Raw genomic sequence first — 17,486 nt, 5'->3', positions numbered from 1 at the left:
TAAATGATTTTAAATCAATATTGCATGATTCGCTAGCCTATGAGAAACAAATATGTTAGTGTTTTTGTTGATTTCTTTACAATCTTATCTTTCGAGGTTATAGAAGTGGATTAATCCTAGACTTTTAGCGAGCGGGCACACCCGTAAATTAAGTGACTTTGTAATATGCTACTAATAGAAGACAAAAGTGTAGTATACTCCTGAGCAACTTACACAGTTCAGATAAAGTCAGTATAAGAATAATAAGCTTCAACAGAAAGTTCACGACATCGGCAGGAGGTGATAAGTCTCAGTCCCAATATCCCATAGAAAAACGCTTGAAAAACACGATAGGAAAAATAAATCGTGAAGAAATTCAAACTTTCCAACTTACATTTTGCCAAATGACAGAACTTTCAAAGAGGCCCTTGATTACTGAGATTACTTAATTTGTTGAAGGAATCTTTTATCGTCTTTGCAATGAAACGCAAAACTGCTGCCTTCCACAAAATGATCTGTACGCGACGAAGAGTTTATTGATAGCGGCTCGTATCGATATTTTGTTCTTAAACTTTACTATGATCCCAGCATGAATATGTAAACAAGTGATATTGAAAAAACAGGAAATGCGGAAAAAACTATTTATGAAGTAATGATCAATATTGTCAAAGTTTTTAACACAAATAAAACTTATAATTCAGGGTTAGAAATTGAACGCGTGTATACATCTACCCGAAGAATGAAGTTCTAGCATTGGAACGGATTTTTAATCCGATAGACCCTTTTTTAACGCCCTTCAGAAAGATTCAAAGGCTTTGCTATATCTTAATTACATTCTTTTTTATCCTTAATATGTCTCCTTTGACACTCCTAAAGAAAATATAGTTGATACCTCGTTACTTCTTTTTGGTGCTCATTAAAATGGCCTTGGTCAGCCATCTGTGAGAAGTCACCTAGCCGCACTCTTTTCCAGGCAGTTGCAAATCACAAATCGTACCAAAATGGCTTTGTTTACTTGCATTCTTAGAGTACAAAGAAACTAGCAGGTTTGTCAATTACTTAGCGTATATTTAAGAGAAAATGTTCAAATATCTGACGCGATTTGAGATGACAGCTATTGCGCTCAGATATTAATGGTTTCATTTGAAAATTTTGTTGTCCTGTTTGAATACCCGCCAAGCTCAGTCTAAAATGCGACATATATCTAAACTAATTGATGTAGAGGAAGATTTTAAGATGACGTAAGTACTCTATACATCTCTTCATAGTGGTGTATAATACCGTCTGGTTTTACTCGCTTCTGAAGAAAAGCAAATTTCTTTTAAAAAGGGATCGTGGTCGTGAGGACATTTTTAGTCTTAAGTTAAAAAAAAAACTAACTTTGGCTGACAAATTTCGTTTTATTCCAAAAAAACGTATAATTTGCACTTTAAATGCTCCGATTTTCAAGTGGCTAATTTTTACAAACGATTACGCGGCCTGGTCTAATGGACGTTTTGAATCAGCTACTTAGCCTTGGAAACGCCCGATTTTATTACAAAAACAAGCCCTGAGGATATGTCTGAGTTACTCGTTATTTGCGTTGTTGGGAAAGATTTTAGTAAAATTGGTACAGTCTCGTTTCCTCGCCATGAAACGTTTGCAGTTAGCTGATGTTAATGGCCTTTCATTTACCATCTGTTCAAAGTGCCTTGATATTAAAAGTGCTGTGCTTTGGGCTAAGCCGGAAAATTATCTGCGAGTGCTTTCAAAACCTGCAAGTAGGTCTTTTATTGTAGGAGGAGATGTAAACGAGAAGTTTCGATTTGCAATCTTTTCAGGAAGAAGGAAACAAATTTGATTTCTTTTGCTTCAAAGTCCTAAACGGATGCGAGCTCTTCAGGGATAAACAAAAAAATTTAGTTACACTAAGGTACAAATCAAAAGATATATTCGTAGTAAATTAAGCACAACATTAATATTGTTTGTCATCTGTATTTTCAACTCCTGACTCATACTATAGAATACTTCTAGCAAACTATGTCACCAAAAACTGTTCTCAAACATTTGAGATTCATTCGACGCTTATTGCATTAGGTAGATGACAATGTTCTTTCTGCAGTAATTTGAACGTATACAAAGAAGTGCAGACGTCTGTCGCCGAGAGGTTAATTAAAACATGGAAATAAAAGCGCCGTTTTTCCAATTATAGTATGTTAAATGGTCCGATACAAAATATGAAACATCATTTATTATTTCTTACTTAGTTGTTTATGTATATTTCTTTTCACATCCACCCCAGGATCATTTCATCGAGGTTCACCTGTTTGAAGAGCTTCCCTCTAACTGGCAAAGCTGGAAACTCTGAATTTAAAAAAATTTTCAACCACAGTCTGACACTCTTAACAGGTTTCTTACGGACAGAATAAGTTTCGTATGATGCACGATCCTCGCAGTAGAGAGCGCTATTTATTTATTTATTGTTTTTTTCAGGTCTGATTTTCGCTATTGCATAAATAGCGATCACTACTGCGAGGATCGTGCATCATACGTATCTTTCACCGAAGTTCAAAATATATGAACTTCATATATTTATCGTATCAGAATAAGTTTCATTCAATTTAAAAGGTGAAATAACGGAGACTATGAGATTTACTACCATATTTAATAGTTACCTTCCGGTTCGAAAAGTGAAATATGCGTTTTGAAAATACATTTGGCGAGGCTCAAAGGCCTCGAAGTAATCAACTCCTGGCGAAACCACAATAACGAAGACTGATTAACTAGCTTTTAAAATCCATTTGGTATTCTAACTGTGTAAAACCAAAATTGTCACCATTAGTAATCATTTCTGACTGTCTATTTTTTCCAATTTGAGATTGGCTTTAAAATTCACTGGATAAAACAAGCATTTGGCTGTCCTGTTCGAATAAAATGTCGTCTTAAATGTTCGACTTAATCCCTTTTCCAGTCAAATTTCGGATCAAATTTAGCTAGGAATGCGTTTCTTGCTAGCCAGAATCAAAATACATGTATCGCTTGTAACTGATACATAATCATCATCTAAAAATAATTTGAACTGATAAATCTCACCATTTTTAGCAAATAATATATATCTACTAAACTGTAACGAGAATTGAAAAGGTTTCTATGAAGTTCGAAAAACAATAGTGTTCCAAAATGGCGGCGAGGGACCCTTAATCACTTGTGACTTTCTCTTTCTCACCTCGACCGGCTGCAATGTGTTAGAAGAGATTAACTGAACAGTAATTTGTGAAAAGTTCGAGTTCATAAGTGCTATATTAAGAAAGATCTGAAGTATTTTTATCGTTAATAGAGGCTTAAAAAGATCGACTGAATTTGATAGTTTTGCCGAGACGTTGTTGTTTTTTTTTGACCGGTCGAAACAGGCATGACCTTTTTGAGTGTTTAGATAGTGTCAGTGTCTTTGTTTGTTTCATCATCTTAGACAGCCTCATTCTTTTTATAACAAGTGTACAGACTGTCTTCATAGGATTTTGAAAGCCAAAAATGTTTTTGATTTGTTATGAAACTAGTCAATTTCTCGCAAACCAAATGAGACAAATCAAGAGAATCGATTCACACCGAAGACAAAAGAGCTAGCTAGCTCTTCTGCGAAATGTTATGCAAAGATCAACTAATCTGTGATTGAATTCCTATCAGATTATTGTTACAGGCAAATGACTGAGGGTAAGATAAGCAATATTTGGCCTCTATAAATAGTGCTTACATGTTACCCACTTTGCACGTCTCAGAAATTACATAAATATACGAGAACATAAGAGGTAAAATTGTCGTTCGTTTTAGGAAAATAGTAGATCCGTTATTCTTTACGGTTGAATGTCGTAATTCTTATTCTGGGAATTGCTATATTGCTATCATTGAATGTATTTTTTAAGATTTTGGTATCTGTTACAGCACGCCGCTAAAATACCAAACATTTCCAATGTTGGCTGTACAAGGAAAATATACTGTAAAGCGTGTTAAAAATGTTTTCAAAAGGTCACTTCACGGGCTGAAGATTGTTCCAGTGATATAATACAGACGGGAATTTATACCGGCAACAAGACTATGAAAATACGCAATAACTAATCGTTTGCAGGTTGAAAGGTATAGCCAAGATTTCACCAGATGATGAAGTAGCTTTTAACTGTTTTGTAGACATCTTAAATTGAAATATGGCATTTCAATTATATATGGCTACTCTTACTCTGATCCAAAGGTCGCTCTTACAGTTCTAAAGTTAAAAGTCATTGAACAACTCAGTCACATCCCAGTAGCCTTTTTGAGCTCTGGACAATGTAAGCTACAAATTAACTTTCTCGTTCGTGCTCGAGAACTAGGAGCGTTACTTTTCCTAGTTGTTCAACACCGTCGAGTATGCGGAGATCACGAAAAATAGAAAAAATGAAGTGCTCAATCGCCAGTTTTGCAGCTAATCTTTTCCTGTTTCCTGCGAAAAAAGACTGGAACATTTAAACGTGATAAAATGCTTTTTGGAGCATTAAACTACATGTATCGGAAACGGTTGTTTTTACAGTAGATCGGTTTCAAACACAGTACATAAGTTTAAAAGATTTTAAAATATTTTCCCGATGATTACACACACATTTGGCGTTAAATACGGTAAATCTACTTAGCGACTGAAACTCCAAAACCTCTCCAGTCGTAGACGACTTTAGGGTTCATGATTTTTCGCATATTTGCCTGGAAAATGTTTTATTCTTGATTTTGTGGAGCGAAACACTATTCCTCGTGGTCTGAGGGCAATAATTTATGCATACAATGAGGGTGGAACAGCTTTCCCGCCGTATTCGAAGGAAACCAAAAAAATTGATCGAAAAAAACGAGGAAAATATTAAATGTTTTCACGGCACTGGAATCTTATCCTAGCCATGATACATTTGCAGCCGTGGCAATTCGTCAGAGAAGCCTATTCGATCTGACACGACCTTTTATCTCACCAAAGATCACTGACTGCAATCTCCGAAGTTAACTCTACAAAAATAAGATTTAAATAAGTTGAGATTGTGATACAAGACTTCCCAAGTATATTTAGCCTCGGGTCTAATCCAAAAATACACGTGAAATTTTGTCGGAGAAAATAACCTGGTTTGTAAGATTTCAGTCTTTATCCGAGCGAATCCTGTTTTCGCGTCGCGAACTGTTTTAGACTTCACGAAGTTATAAAACAAAACCAGATGTGCCTGTCCTATTGTTGTTCATAAACGATCATTTGACATTCTAAAACAAGATTGAAATGTTAAAAGAGGCACACACTTTTCAACACCGAGAAAATTAAACTCGCTCAGACAATATTACCCCCTTCATGACGCGAACAAGCATTTCTTGGTTTTGTTGTTCAAACGCTTAATTTCATGCGTAAACTACTTGAATTGATGCAGTGTTATATGAAAAAAAAAAAAAAATGGCCAAGTCTCAGACAATTATTTAAACAACTGTCGACAACCTGTATCCGAAATCAACACCGTTTGTGCTGATTTGAATGTTTTTTTGTTTGAGGTTTCTTTTAATGTTTTCATACAACATTTTAGAATCCATGTTTTTAAATAAACTTCCCTTATCCAGGGTGAAAGCACAGGTCTTTACATGAAATCGATGCCTCTCTTATGAAAATTACCAGCGTTTGTGGTGATTCTGATATGTTCAGTTCGTGTGGCCTTGCATTTAAAATGAAAATACAGAAAGAAAATTCTAAAAAAAAACTGCCGTGACTCCATCAGACTTCGCTTCATCTGCGGTTTCGATGTCGCTAAAAACTTTCATCACAACCTAATTAACAGTGCGATGATAACAGGCTTATGTGGAGAGACATTTTTGGGGTTTTGACTTCGTAAATTCCCCAGAATTTAAATCGGGCGTTCATGTTAAAATCATGCAATGCTAATTCTGAAAATCTCTTTAATGACTTGTTTTAATTCCACACAAAATAAAGATTACCAAACTGCAAGGAACAAAGAAATGTCGACGTGGAAACATAAAGGTGAAAAAATTCTCTCGTTATCGAGAAGACACAGAGGTGATTTTCCTTGAGGTTTGATTGCGGCAAGCTACCATAAACTTTCACAAAGGCTTGTTCCTTTCCGAACACTAATTATACCATTTTGTCCCATATCTTTGAATATCATTTCCTCTGCATGCAGCGAAGTCCTAAAGGCTATTGTGTTTTCGCATGTGGAGTTACGTTGACTCTGTATTAAATATCAGGGCATGATTTCTCTGTCGTATCTTTTTTTTTTTCAGGCTCAGATGGCAAGATTTCTACAAACGAAACGTTACAATGGTAAACTGAAACCGTCATTGAACATCAGCTAATGCAAACAGGATAAATCACATATCACTTGATTTCAGCGTCGATTCACAGGTTGACTAAAAATTTGACTCACAAATGAGAAATGCTGCCCCAGGGGACAAGAAAAGATAAAGAAATTTGTTATTGAAAGCTTTAAGTTATAGGAAGAAAAGAAACAATATTGTAGAGTCGTTTTTGTTACATTAGAGGAAATTTTTGTAACCGAGCAACGGGTTATACTCCGAAAATATTGCAATCATGTTGAAAAGGAGACCATTGAGTATTATATTAGATAGATAGCGTAAGTGATGCCCCTTCTCAAACTGTAGTATCACGTATATAGAATATTTCGACAGATTTAAGCTGACTAGTAATATCTCCTACTTAACCAAGTGTCTGACACCTAATCAACTAAGTCAATGTTTACACTTCTTAGCAGTGCTTGTTTATTTTATTTTTCTTAGGCATGCGAGTCACACGCTATCAGCCAAGGAAAGGGAAAAAAAAAGGTCCTCCCTAAAAGATCCGGTTTGAATTTTTTAGGCGTTGAGCCAACACCCTCGTAATCTCAGGGTTTGACCCATGATGTCCTAAGTATTGTCTGTTGCTCACGTACTGAAGTCGAGGTATTTGAATGGTAAACAGTCTAATTCGGTGCGATGAGTCGGAGCATAGCTTTTATCACCTCGTAAGATTACTGCTAGTTTTATGGTTTAAGTTGTGGACATGATGTTTTAACAATGCCTTCAGTGGTACCCAACCGAGCGAGTTTGAATAGGCTTCAAGCCAGAAAGAATAAGCATTAAAACTGCTCTTCGCGTAATAAAACTGCCGCGCCAGCTGTGAGTTGTATCTTGCGAACAAAATGCTCTCTGCTTCTGTCGAGTTGATACTTTATTCACCAGTTTGTCGTATGGCTAAAACTGTTGTCGTTTAATGGCGGTAAAATAAGAATTTACGAACGCGTGTGACTATCCGAGCCGCCGTCAATGTGTTCGGTCAAATCGATTGCGTTCACCAGTGGTCACGTATGAACGAACATGCACTTCAGACCACGCGATGTGCAATGTACACACACGCGATCACAAAATAGCCACAGATTTTATGGACTTTGCTCGTATGTTTGAAAAACGTGAAAAGGGAGCAACACACACCACTAAAATAGATCCTTTTGATTGTAAACAAGAGCAACTCTGTACAAGGCCCAATCAACTTTTTAAGGCGTTTAGCTGCGGCCTAAACCAACTTTTGTCAAATAAAAACTTAAGATAGCTTCTATGTTTTTGTTGACGTCCCATTGTTCACTACAAAAAAACTTCTCTAAATACAGCGCCACATCGCAACAATGTATTATTACTGCTCTAGCACAAATGCATACAGATGAATCGTTATATTGGTGCGTATCGCGTAACTGTACTGTACAATTTTGTCGGAAGTTGCTTATCGTGTTTTTTTTTCTTTAGGACCGTCTTCGATTACCGATCGACTCAAGCCTGTTACAAAAATAGCGCGTCGTTTTTTTTTTTTCCTCGCGGCACAAAACCCAAAATAAAACAGTCGATCTTTAAATAATTTATTCTAAAGTAACGGACACCTATTAAGAAAAACACTGTTTTAACCAAAGCTGACAGCGTTAGCCCAGAAGTATCTTTCCAAAATTCGCGTGCTTGTCATTTCATGCCATCTTGGCTAAAAATAGCAGTTGTTTTAAGTGTACATATTCAACAATCTGCGCCAGAATATTCCATTACTTTTCGCCGTAACATTATACAAAAGAGTACACTTCGAGGTTAAACAGACAGATCAAAGCGCAACCAAAAGTCACGAAAATAAATATTTCTATGTAAAAATATTTTTCAAAGCTACTCCTTGGCGGAGACCGTCCAAAAGATGTAACCACATTTTTTCGCGTTCTAAATTCGGGAAGAATAGTTCGGTGACAAAATCATGACTTATGTCTTGAAGGCGAACTTAAATGACAAAATAAAGCTTTACTCAAATGGCCAAAACTTTTTTCCTTCATCTATGCAACCATTTGGCTGGTTGAGTCCTTTGAGTCTGGAGAACACATAGAATTATAATTACCGTGAAGAAAAGGACAGAAATCTAGTTTTGGATTACGCCGTATTGTTATTCTAAAGGAGAACAAACTTTTCGTAACAGTGATGTAAACTTAAATATTCATATCCAATCTCCTCCAAGCGCGAAATAAGGGGTGTGCGATCTGGAGAATCACCTCTTAAAAGGTAAAAAACCAAAACGCTTCTCTCTCACCTGAAATGCGAAGATAAGCTTAGTTGTGCTCGGCCCGTCCTCCCACTGTTCAACGCGTTCGTTATGTGTTCTATGAAACCCTGACCAACGCCACCTGAAGTGTTATAAGTAGAAACACGTTTTACTTACTACATAGGTTACTAAAATACCAAACAAAGAACAGACAATACAACTGTCAATTACATTATGTTAAAAGGGTTTCATTGTGTTCCGTATTCGACCACTCACGGCGCAGGATTGTGTTTGTCCAATAAGAACGTGAGCTGCATTTTATCACGTAAGCCAGCGTACAATTATTAGTCGCCAACTCATCTGCCAATGTGGCAACAAGTTAGAACGGCCTAGCTTTTGCCTGATTTTGCAACCTTTGATAATTGATTTGAGTATTCATAATTTAAAGACCCTTTTTAGAAATAGCTTTTCACGACTGCATAAATCTGATTAGAATGAAGTTGCGTCACAGTTGGTTCGTGCTAATTTACAAACTTGAATGGAATATAATGTCCTGATCGCACTGAAAGAATACTGAAGCTTTTACTTGATTACGTAAAACATCCTTTTCCTAACGTATCAAGTTCTGACACGAGTCAACCTCATATCATCGTGTTTGTGGGTGGAAAATGTTAAGTATATGAACACATTCGATCAAGTGTTAACATAGCGGGTATACTAATTTGAAGCAGCTACAAGTCTGTGTAACATAAAGTTCGAGGCAAATAGCTACTCCTTTTTACGAAAGTTTTTTGTTCTTTCGCTAAAGCCTTCACACCGTGAGTTACACAGCTGTTACATGAAGTGATTTACATCGACTTATTTTACTCGTTTACAACAGAAAGCGCTAAATTATTGAACTCGGTTGTTTACACTTCGGTACAACATTTGTTTAACGTTTTCAAAATTGCTCAAAATCTGTATATCAACATTTCGATAACAATCGCTATCTTTGCACTTTTCAACGGGTTCAAATGACACATGTGTCAAAGACTATTATTAATTAAGATGAAACGAAAATGACGTGCGCGGAAAATATCTCCTTTGCCCCGCTGTGGCGCAGGTGTCTAACTGACACTGAAGGAAAAGCCATTCGCCTGGATCACTCAATATCGTTTCACCGGCAAACTTTCGTCCAACATATCATACTAAAAAAAAGGTTCTGTCCCCCAAATAGATTAAGATTCATTTGATTAATTAAACTTTTTAACAGATGGAGTGGAAAAAATTATTTGCTGAAAATTTATTTTGAAAGTACAAAGCACACTTGAAAACACACAGATTTTGAAGAGTTTCCCTCAAGCTTTCAAATGACCATCCAGTTATTGCTTCTTGTGTAAGTCAGGCTTAATTAAAGTAATTTTCAAGCCAATAAAGCGCTGAAAGGCGACGCTGAGACGGCAGCAGTAAAAGTTCATGTGTAATTAGGCAATTAAGTGAAAGAAAGGTAATTTTCGAAAGCTCTTTTGTCGATGGAAAATCTCATATTTGTTTGTTATTTCCCTTTGAAATTTACTGTGGAAAAAATAAAGAGAGGATTTGGAAAGTGGTATTTTTTGTGACATCCTGAGTCTAAGAAATGAATTTCATCAATAAGCTCTCCAAATACTCATCAACAGCCAGAAATGAGAATGACAACGGTTTCATCTCCATTTATTGCCACAGAAGGCAGTCATTTCACATGAATGAACATGCATATATTTTAAACATCACTCACTGGATGATAAAACAATTGCTCCATTTGTCGAAAAATGAAAAGGAAGAAACTTCCAGTCACTAAACAAACAAATTTTTTTTGGATATCAAACGCTTCTCTCCCAATAATTCAAAATAGCAGTTTAGGTAACCACAAATATCAAATTGGAAAGAAAAAAAAAACTAACTCATGTTTTAAGAAGTGAAAATACATAAACATGTCTTCCCCTTGAAAGGAATCTGTAGTTTAGTTGTAAGGAAAATTTCAAAGCGTGATATAAGACAGCATATTCACATTTTTCACTGGATTATGTCACATTGTTTGGAAATACCTTGTGCATTTAACTTTTGGTCTATTTTGGTATCATTCATATCATATTAAAAGCTTTTACGTACCGCTATCTTGTTTCTTTATTCTTATTTTGTTTCTGTGCAAAATGGAGACACACTCACGTGTTTGCGGATTTAAAATTCCTCAATCAGACTCTTTTCATAACAACAAATTAATTGTTAGTGAGTCATTTTAAATATATGTTTTGAAACACAATACGGCGTCTCTAGTGTAGGATTTGGGAAGAATGGCAATGCAACTTATGCTTTCAAGATATAATTATCGACGAAACATAGGCCATCTATAACAGAGGCTGCTAATAGAGACAGTTCCCCTTGGTATTTTATGTTATTCTTAATAAGGAGAGTAAAAGTTAGATATGTTAAATCTATCAATTTTAGTTGAGACACCTGATTGTTACCCACCAAACAAATATCGTTAATAACAAAACCCCTCGGTGCAATGTAGATGTTGGTTTTGTCAATAAGCAGTCCGATAAAGATGAGAGAGTTAAAAAATGATCTTAATCACTTGTTTGTACTACAACAGTGAATTTCCAGGTTGGGTGCCTTTTAGTCAACTTGCTGGGTTAGTCTTAGACACAGGTGATGTCCCAGATCCGCTTCATTTTTCGTACGTGCTGTCTTTGGATTTTATTGTTAGATTTAGCGTCGCACTAAAAATTGCAGTTTGTTCAGCAGCTAGCTTTTCAACCCAATAGGGGTCCACATCAGAATGAATAACTTGTTTAAATCTTTTCAGGTGCTGCAAAGGGGAAAATAAGTTTTTAAAACAAAGTTCGTAATGAACTGGTTAAGGATGCAGACAAACTCTGTGGGGGACTAGTGCAATGAAAGAGTTTGTTTAAGATATTTCAGGTGTTGCGGCTGTAGCTTAATTTTTCCCAAAACCAGGTTTGCTGTGATAGTCAAGTGGAGATTTGAAAGAGGCCTTTACAAGACTCCTATTGCACGATTAGCCAAGTGGAGGTTCTTCCGTGATGATATAAAAAAGTGATTTACAGTGTTTCGATCCTATAAAAACTCTACAGGGGTCTTTGGTAGATAAGATCGATTTTTTTAAGGTTTTGAAAATAATAGTTAACCTTGTGGATTATTAGTCACCCGCACCAGATTGAAAGGAAATGATCAGCAGTGTTGCGCCCATAGAAAATGGGAACATGTGACGTTCTGAGAGCTACTTTTTAAACCCAGTTCCTTTCGAAAGGAACTGCAATTTGATTCTTGAAACAACATTCACTCGACTAGAATCACACGTATTGTTTCATCTACGAAAGGAGGAAAAAATCGATTCAGAAAAAATTTGTTTGTATGTTAGCTTAAGGGGTGGATCATGTTTAAGTCTCTGTTGAGAAATGTCAAAGAAAGCATGTGTTTCTGTTACGCCCAAAGGACACGAGCTTTTGGTGTAAATTCGCAATTAATTCAACTCAAAGAAAAACTGGCAGGATAGAGTCGCCTCCTTTCTCATGTAAATCCTGTTGATCTGAACCTTTCTCTAAGTGATATAAAGTTAATTTATAACAGGAATGAAAACAACAGTGATATATTTGCGTCCTACAATAATGGCTATGATTGAATATCTTTGAAGAAATAATTTTTGAAACATTTGAATGCCTTTTTTGAATACGAAACAGTAAATATTACAAGCCAAACAGGGTTCAAGTGTTCCTCTCCAAATATCATATATGATTTTACAGTCGAGAGACTCATAATAAAACTACATGTTGTCACAAAACTGAACTATTTTCTTGATCACTCTGTTGACAATTCCATGTACTAGAGGACATTTTATTAGAATAAAAACAACTCGTGTTGACAACTGAACCTCTCTGCATGACGCCAAGCAAGTTTTTGTTAAGATCATTTGAAATATGTAATGTTTTACGTTATAAAAAAAAAAAAAAAAAACAGAACGAAAGAAAAAGGGAAAACAAGAAAAACAAGGACATTAAATGAACCTAGATATAGGGGAGGCTTCTTTATATCCATTGATAAGGTACAAAGCAGCAATTTCATATTTAAGCGTTTTTTCCTTTTTTACTTCAAAATTATCGTTGCTGGTTTTCAAGATGGGATCGATCTCATTTTAAAAGTCCTTCTTGAATCACCTTCGGAGCGAAATATATGAGTATGAATAATAAATATATACGTGCTACACTAAGTGGTTAAACTGTTTAACTGACAGTCATATGGTAAAATCAGTGGCTTGTTTACTTTTTCAAACGATCTTACGTGGGTATGATAAATCGCTACAACCTCAATCATTTCATGCAAAAGGCAGGCATCGCAGGTTTGGAAACAAACGTAAACAATTATGTCAGTAAAATCATTCTTAAAAACTCCTCACTCAATTTGTGTTTCACGGTTAATGAGACGTGGCAATTTTTGTTTAAAAGCAGGTCGAGCAAATTACAAAATATGACTGATGCTTACCGTGACACTGAAAATCATGGAAGTGTTTGATCAAGAGGTTGATGTCCGAGGTAGAGGTGTTATTAGCTGTTAGGTGCTCTTTAAGATTTCACTTTAAGATATTGGTGCAGTGTTAGCTCATTTCAAGCCCTGACCTCACTTGATTACCAAGGTTAAACCAACTGGAGTGCATCACTTGCCACAGAAAAGAGGTTTGATTTTTATGGATCGATATTTATTTTACGTTTTATTCTTGAGAAAAGTTCAATGTGAAAATAAAGAGGAATGTGTCCTTCAAAAGTTAGTCATCTTCTATTGGCATGCACGATAAAGTGAAAGTCTCTATTACCCGCAGAAAGAACTAAAAGAACACTTCATCCTCAAAGACATTGGTATCTCGTTAAATTTGCTAATTAAGTAGTTGAAACCATCTCTTCTACCCAACAGAAGTTAATTTTAGCCAAAGCATTAGCCAGCGTGGTATTGCGCAATTATCTAATTAATCTTCAGTGAACAGTTTCTGACAATTCTCCTGTCATAAAAATGTCATCATGGCGACACGGAAACATATTTTTTTATAGCTGATTGTTGCTTGTTTTGTAGAAAAGTGAGAGAATTAGACGTAAAACTTAAAAAAGACTTTTAAGTATGTCGGTTCTGTAATCCCTGATATTTGCAGCACAGATGCCCAAGTTGGCATAGCACCGGAATTTCAATCCTCCCCTTGTTTTACGGGCTCAGCACGACACAGTGATTGTTGTCTCTCTTTGTTTGATAGCGCCAGTTTAATAGAGTAGTCTGTTAAAGAACAAAGGATCCGTCCTTTGAAAATGATAGCATAGTACACTTGGCGACCATCTTATTGTATGCAGCGTTTCAAAGAGTGATGGGGTCATTCTCTCCTTCAATAACTCACGCATTCAGATAAGATCCTAGCTTGTCACTTTGTAAAGAAGCTGTTATCCTTGAAATGCGCTGGACATTGCAAGTCAGTCCGGATCTCGGTTTGGGCATTAGATTAACTAGAAATGATCCAGCCAATCATGATGAGTTATGGGATTAACAACTGATGTACTTAAGCAGGTAGAGTTTTAGCGCGGATTTGTCCTTTTTTCTCAGGTCAAATAAAGCAATTTGCTGAACTATAAAAACTGCATTAAGAAAGAGAGGACTAGGACACATAAAAAATTGTTAACTTTCATTGAAACATATGAGTAGAATGAAAAGTTGAAGGAATGTTGGTTCAGATGTTTTTGTTCTATTCATCAAAGGTTCTCTCACGTAAGGAGAGGCATGATCCAATATTAGTTTGCTCAAACAATTTCAAAAAAACTTTGCAATTAAAAGTTAATACCTTAAAGGAACCTTTTTTGCCAAGATTTTAGGCATTCTCTCTTCTTATGTTGTTTCCAGAAAAAGATTTTCTTTGTATGTTACTGTTTTCATTCTCGTTTTAAAGTTGGTGATGTCTACAGAAAATTATTTCTAATCTATATACCTGAACATCTACCTTTCAAGCTGTAAGCCATAATGTCAGAAGTGTGGGTCATTTGGAAGTGGGGTTTACCATTTATGTTTCAGAACTATGATAACTGCAAAAAGCTCTAGCATTGAATAATGTGAGGTAACATTACGCCCGGCACTTCTATATACGAGAAGATATGAATCCCGGCTAGCAAAGAAACCTCTCGTTTACGAAGCTCTTTGAACCAAGAGTGGTTTGCGATCTGCTCGTTATTATTCTGGAATGCAATATAAGCTTTGTTTTGTTTTTCAATTTTTGCCTCTTTTCAAATACTTGACGAAAAGCTCAACTTATATATCTTATGCTCAAACAAAGATATAGTGATTTTTTTTTTCTTTTACCAAGTGCTGCCCGAGCAAGCAAAGTTAGTTTTGACGGTTAAACATTGCTTTGCACTGGTGGCGACGGAAGGTTTGGAGGTTTGGAGTCAATTTTGAAAAAAAAACCATTGACAAAATTTGGATACTTGTGTAAATTAGTCATAAAAATTAATTGCTTTTCCTGTTTTAAATAACTTCAGAAACGCAGGAAACTGGAAGATCAAAAACACTGAAAGACCAACTAATAAGAGCCTTTTTGTAACCTACAAATTTTCCTTTGGCGTGAAAGAAATCGCAAAATGTTAGATTGGTAAGTAAGAAACGTCACAACACAAAAGAACGAACGAAAGACTGAGGATGAAGTAAAAGACGAGAAGATGAGAGCCACAATTTTCAATGGGCACAAGTCATGATATAGCTATTACACTGTAGAGTTAATAACCAGATTCTTCTTACAATCTCGACACTAAAAAAATTTTTTCTGGTGTTCTCTACTTCTGTATGTCATCAGGTGATGATAATTCAAATCGTGCTTTAAATTGTGCATATGATTATTCTAAATAGTTAAGTTGTGAACTTTGATCGAAAATGACTCCCGTGGCAGATATTGATTCAAAGTCCTTCAAATATGTGCTATTTTTGCCCACTGTTCTTGTCTACAACAAAAACCCGAGGAGGCCTTTCAGTTTGCCACAAACTTAATTAACTCATAATAATATAATAAGCAGAAAATACTAAAGCCTAAGGCTGTTTCTGAATGACAGACAATGAACTTTCATAGTAAGTCGAGATCCAAAGAATCAAAAAAGAGCACGTCTCCATTCTAGAACTTTTTTCAGGACACAAAATTGTGGAAATTTTTTGCAGCTAACTGTGATAAAAATTATGAAATTCTATAGATACTCGATCAGCGTGTTTCTTGGATTAATTACGCGAAATTTAACGAGTGTGTAAATTCTGTTCATCGTAGGGAATATAGCTCAAATGAAATCAATTGAGGCAGTCATCCATTTCTAGCAAGTTGTCAACCCTGCTTGATGATCGAAACCCTCGAAGAACATCGAAAAAATGAAAAGTACTAAAAGAGCTCCGCAACTTTCAAAAAATTACACACAGCCAGTTAACGATTATTACTAGGTCCTACTTCACGATACATTTAAAGAGGTATATGATAAACTCTATCATCAATTGAAAAAGCTCAAGGACAAGAAATAGTTTCAACAGCGCTGCCCATAAGTAAGTATTCATCTTTCAAATCCAAACCACAAACTGAAATCCAAAGCACTGCAAAAACTGCATAAACGAGATTTAATCAATTTAATACTGATCTTCAAAATCATTCCCTTAGCGAATGGCATTGGTTCCAAATTAGATGTTCAAAAGTTCTCTTCAATGACCTTACACTATCCGGACTGGCTAATTATGAATTAAGGTCATTCCAAACCAAACTTAAGTACGAAATTAAGACGAAAACGAAAGGAAACATAAAATTACTCAGTAAAGACTTTCCTGGCACAACGGGTGGTTTATCTATTGTTGTGTTGCTACGCGCGTTGCTAAACTACAATAAGGTGCATTATCATTGAAATAGCCCATTGAATTTTGCCTTGATAAGTCACTTTTCTGAAATAATGAGAGATCTTAAAGTGCATAAATCTAGAAACCTAAAGGATGAATAACTCATGTGGCAGACGTGTGGAAATAATATTTTCTGAAGCTTTCTGAAAATACTGCAATTTCGTAATTATCGGGCATAAAACCCGAAGATTTATTACCGCACTCATCGCCCAGGCAGCAAGTTTCCCCGCACAATTACTTTAGTCACACCTTGATGTTTGACTCACAATCCAATGCAGACAATGACTTTGCAAAGGCGCCGATTTGAAAATGGAGCTGTAATAATTTGCATTCGGTCAAGTCCTACTTGGTGTCATTAAGCATCGGCGGGTGTTGATTAACTTACTTTTGTTTGAGATGGGGAGGGGTGGGGAGAGAAATTGAGAAACGAAGTGGTGAGCTAACCCAAGATCCTTGACTCGACATCACTGACAGTATATTTCGTCTTTTGAATATAAAACATAACAATTGTTTTAAACCTTAACATTGATCTCTCTCCTCCCCTCCCTTCTCCTTTTCTTTAGTGCAGTGATAGTTTATCTATGCGTTTCGCGGGTAACCGTATTGAACGCACGTGACATTAAATGATTGGTTTTTGCCCACGCAATTATGTTGCATTGTTTAGAACAGTATACCACACATACATTAACTTAAAGAAAAGCACGACTCTATTAACAGTTTTATTGTCTTGAATTTCTTGTAAAGAACTGAGCATTTGGAAGTTCCTAGCCCTATATATCATGACTAAACTCCGTTTGCGATCGGCGAAAGGAAATATAATTGTTTTCAGTCACAAGAGAGTTTCTATTAATTTTCAGACCAGAGATCTTTTAACAAGCTTGACACAGCTGTTTGGTGTCGTGACGTTTGCGAACAACTGTAATTCAAACGTTGATCCTATAATTTTTCTGGTATAAACACAAACACGAGCGAAAAGAACAGGTCCTCATCACGAAATGAACGTTCAACCAAGCACGGAAATCATTAAATTGACAAGCGAAGTGCA

General features: G+C 35.9%; 1 protein-coding gene and 1 long non-coding RNA gene across 8 annotated transcripts in view; one reads left to right on the top strand and one right to left on the bottom strand.

The window, feature by feature from the left end:
• Positions 1–17,486, bottom strand: part of LOC111330647 (doublesex and mab-3 related transcription factor 3, truncated) — a 37,136-nt gene that overhangs the window by 4,994 nt on the left and 14,656 nt on the right. For 5 of the 7 annotated variants that reach the window (XM_088745079.1, XM_088745080.1, XM_022935545.2 and 2 more), the window contains one exon: positions 8,567–8,660. The exons of 1 other annotated variant lie outside the window; for it this stretch is intronic. Coding sequence is in view for 3 of the 6 variants with exons in the window: in XM_022935545.2 (XP_022791280.2) it covers positions 8,567–8,660 (94 nt within the window). In the remaining 3 variants the exon portion in view is untranslated. Of the gene's footprint in view, positions 1–373; positions 519–8,566; positions 8,661–17,486 lie in introns of those variants that run through there. One more of the 7 variants, XM_088745078.1, reaches the window with a different exon arrangement.
• Positions 5,820–6,565, top strand: LOC111330648 (uncharacterized). The gene is made up of 2 exons (XR_002694815.2): positions 5,820–5,983; positions 6,244–6,565. It is a non-coding gene; the product is annotated as an uncharacterized LOC111330648 (long non-coding RNA).

This window comes from Stylophora pistillata, chromosome 14, assembly GCF_964205215.1.
Source record: "Stylophora pistillata chromosome 14, jaStyPist1.2, whole genome shotgun sequence".
Taxonomy (NCBI): domain Eukaryota; kingdom Metazoa; phylum Cnidaria; class Anthozoa; order Scleractinia; family Pocilloporidae; genus Stylophora; species Stylophora pistillata.
This window is presented reverse-complemented; position numbering and strand designations above follow the sequence as displayed.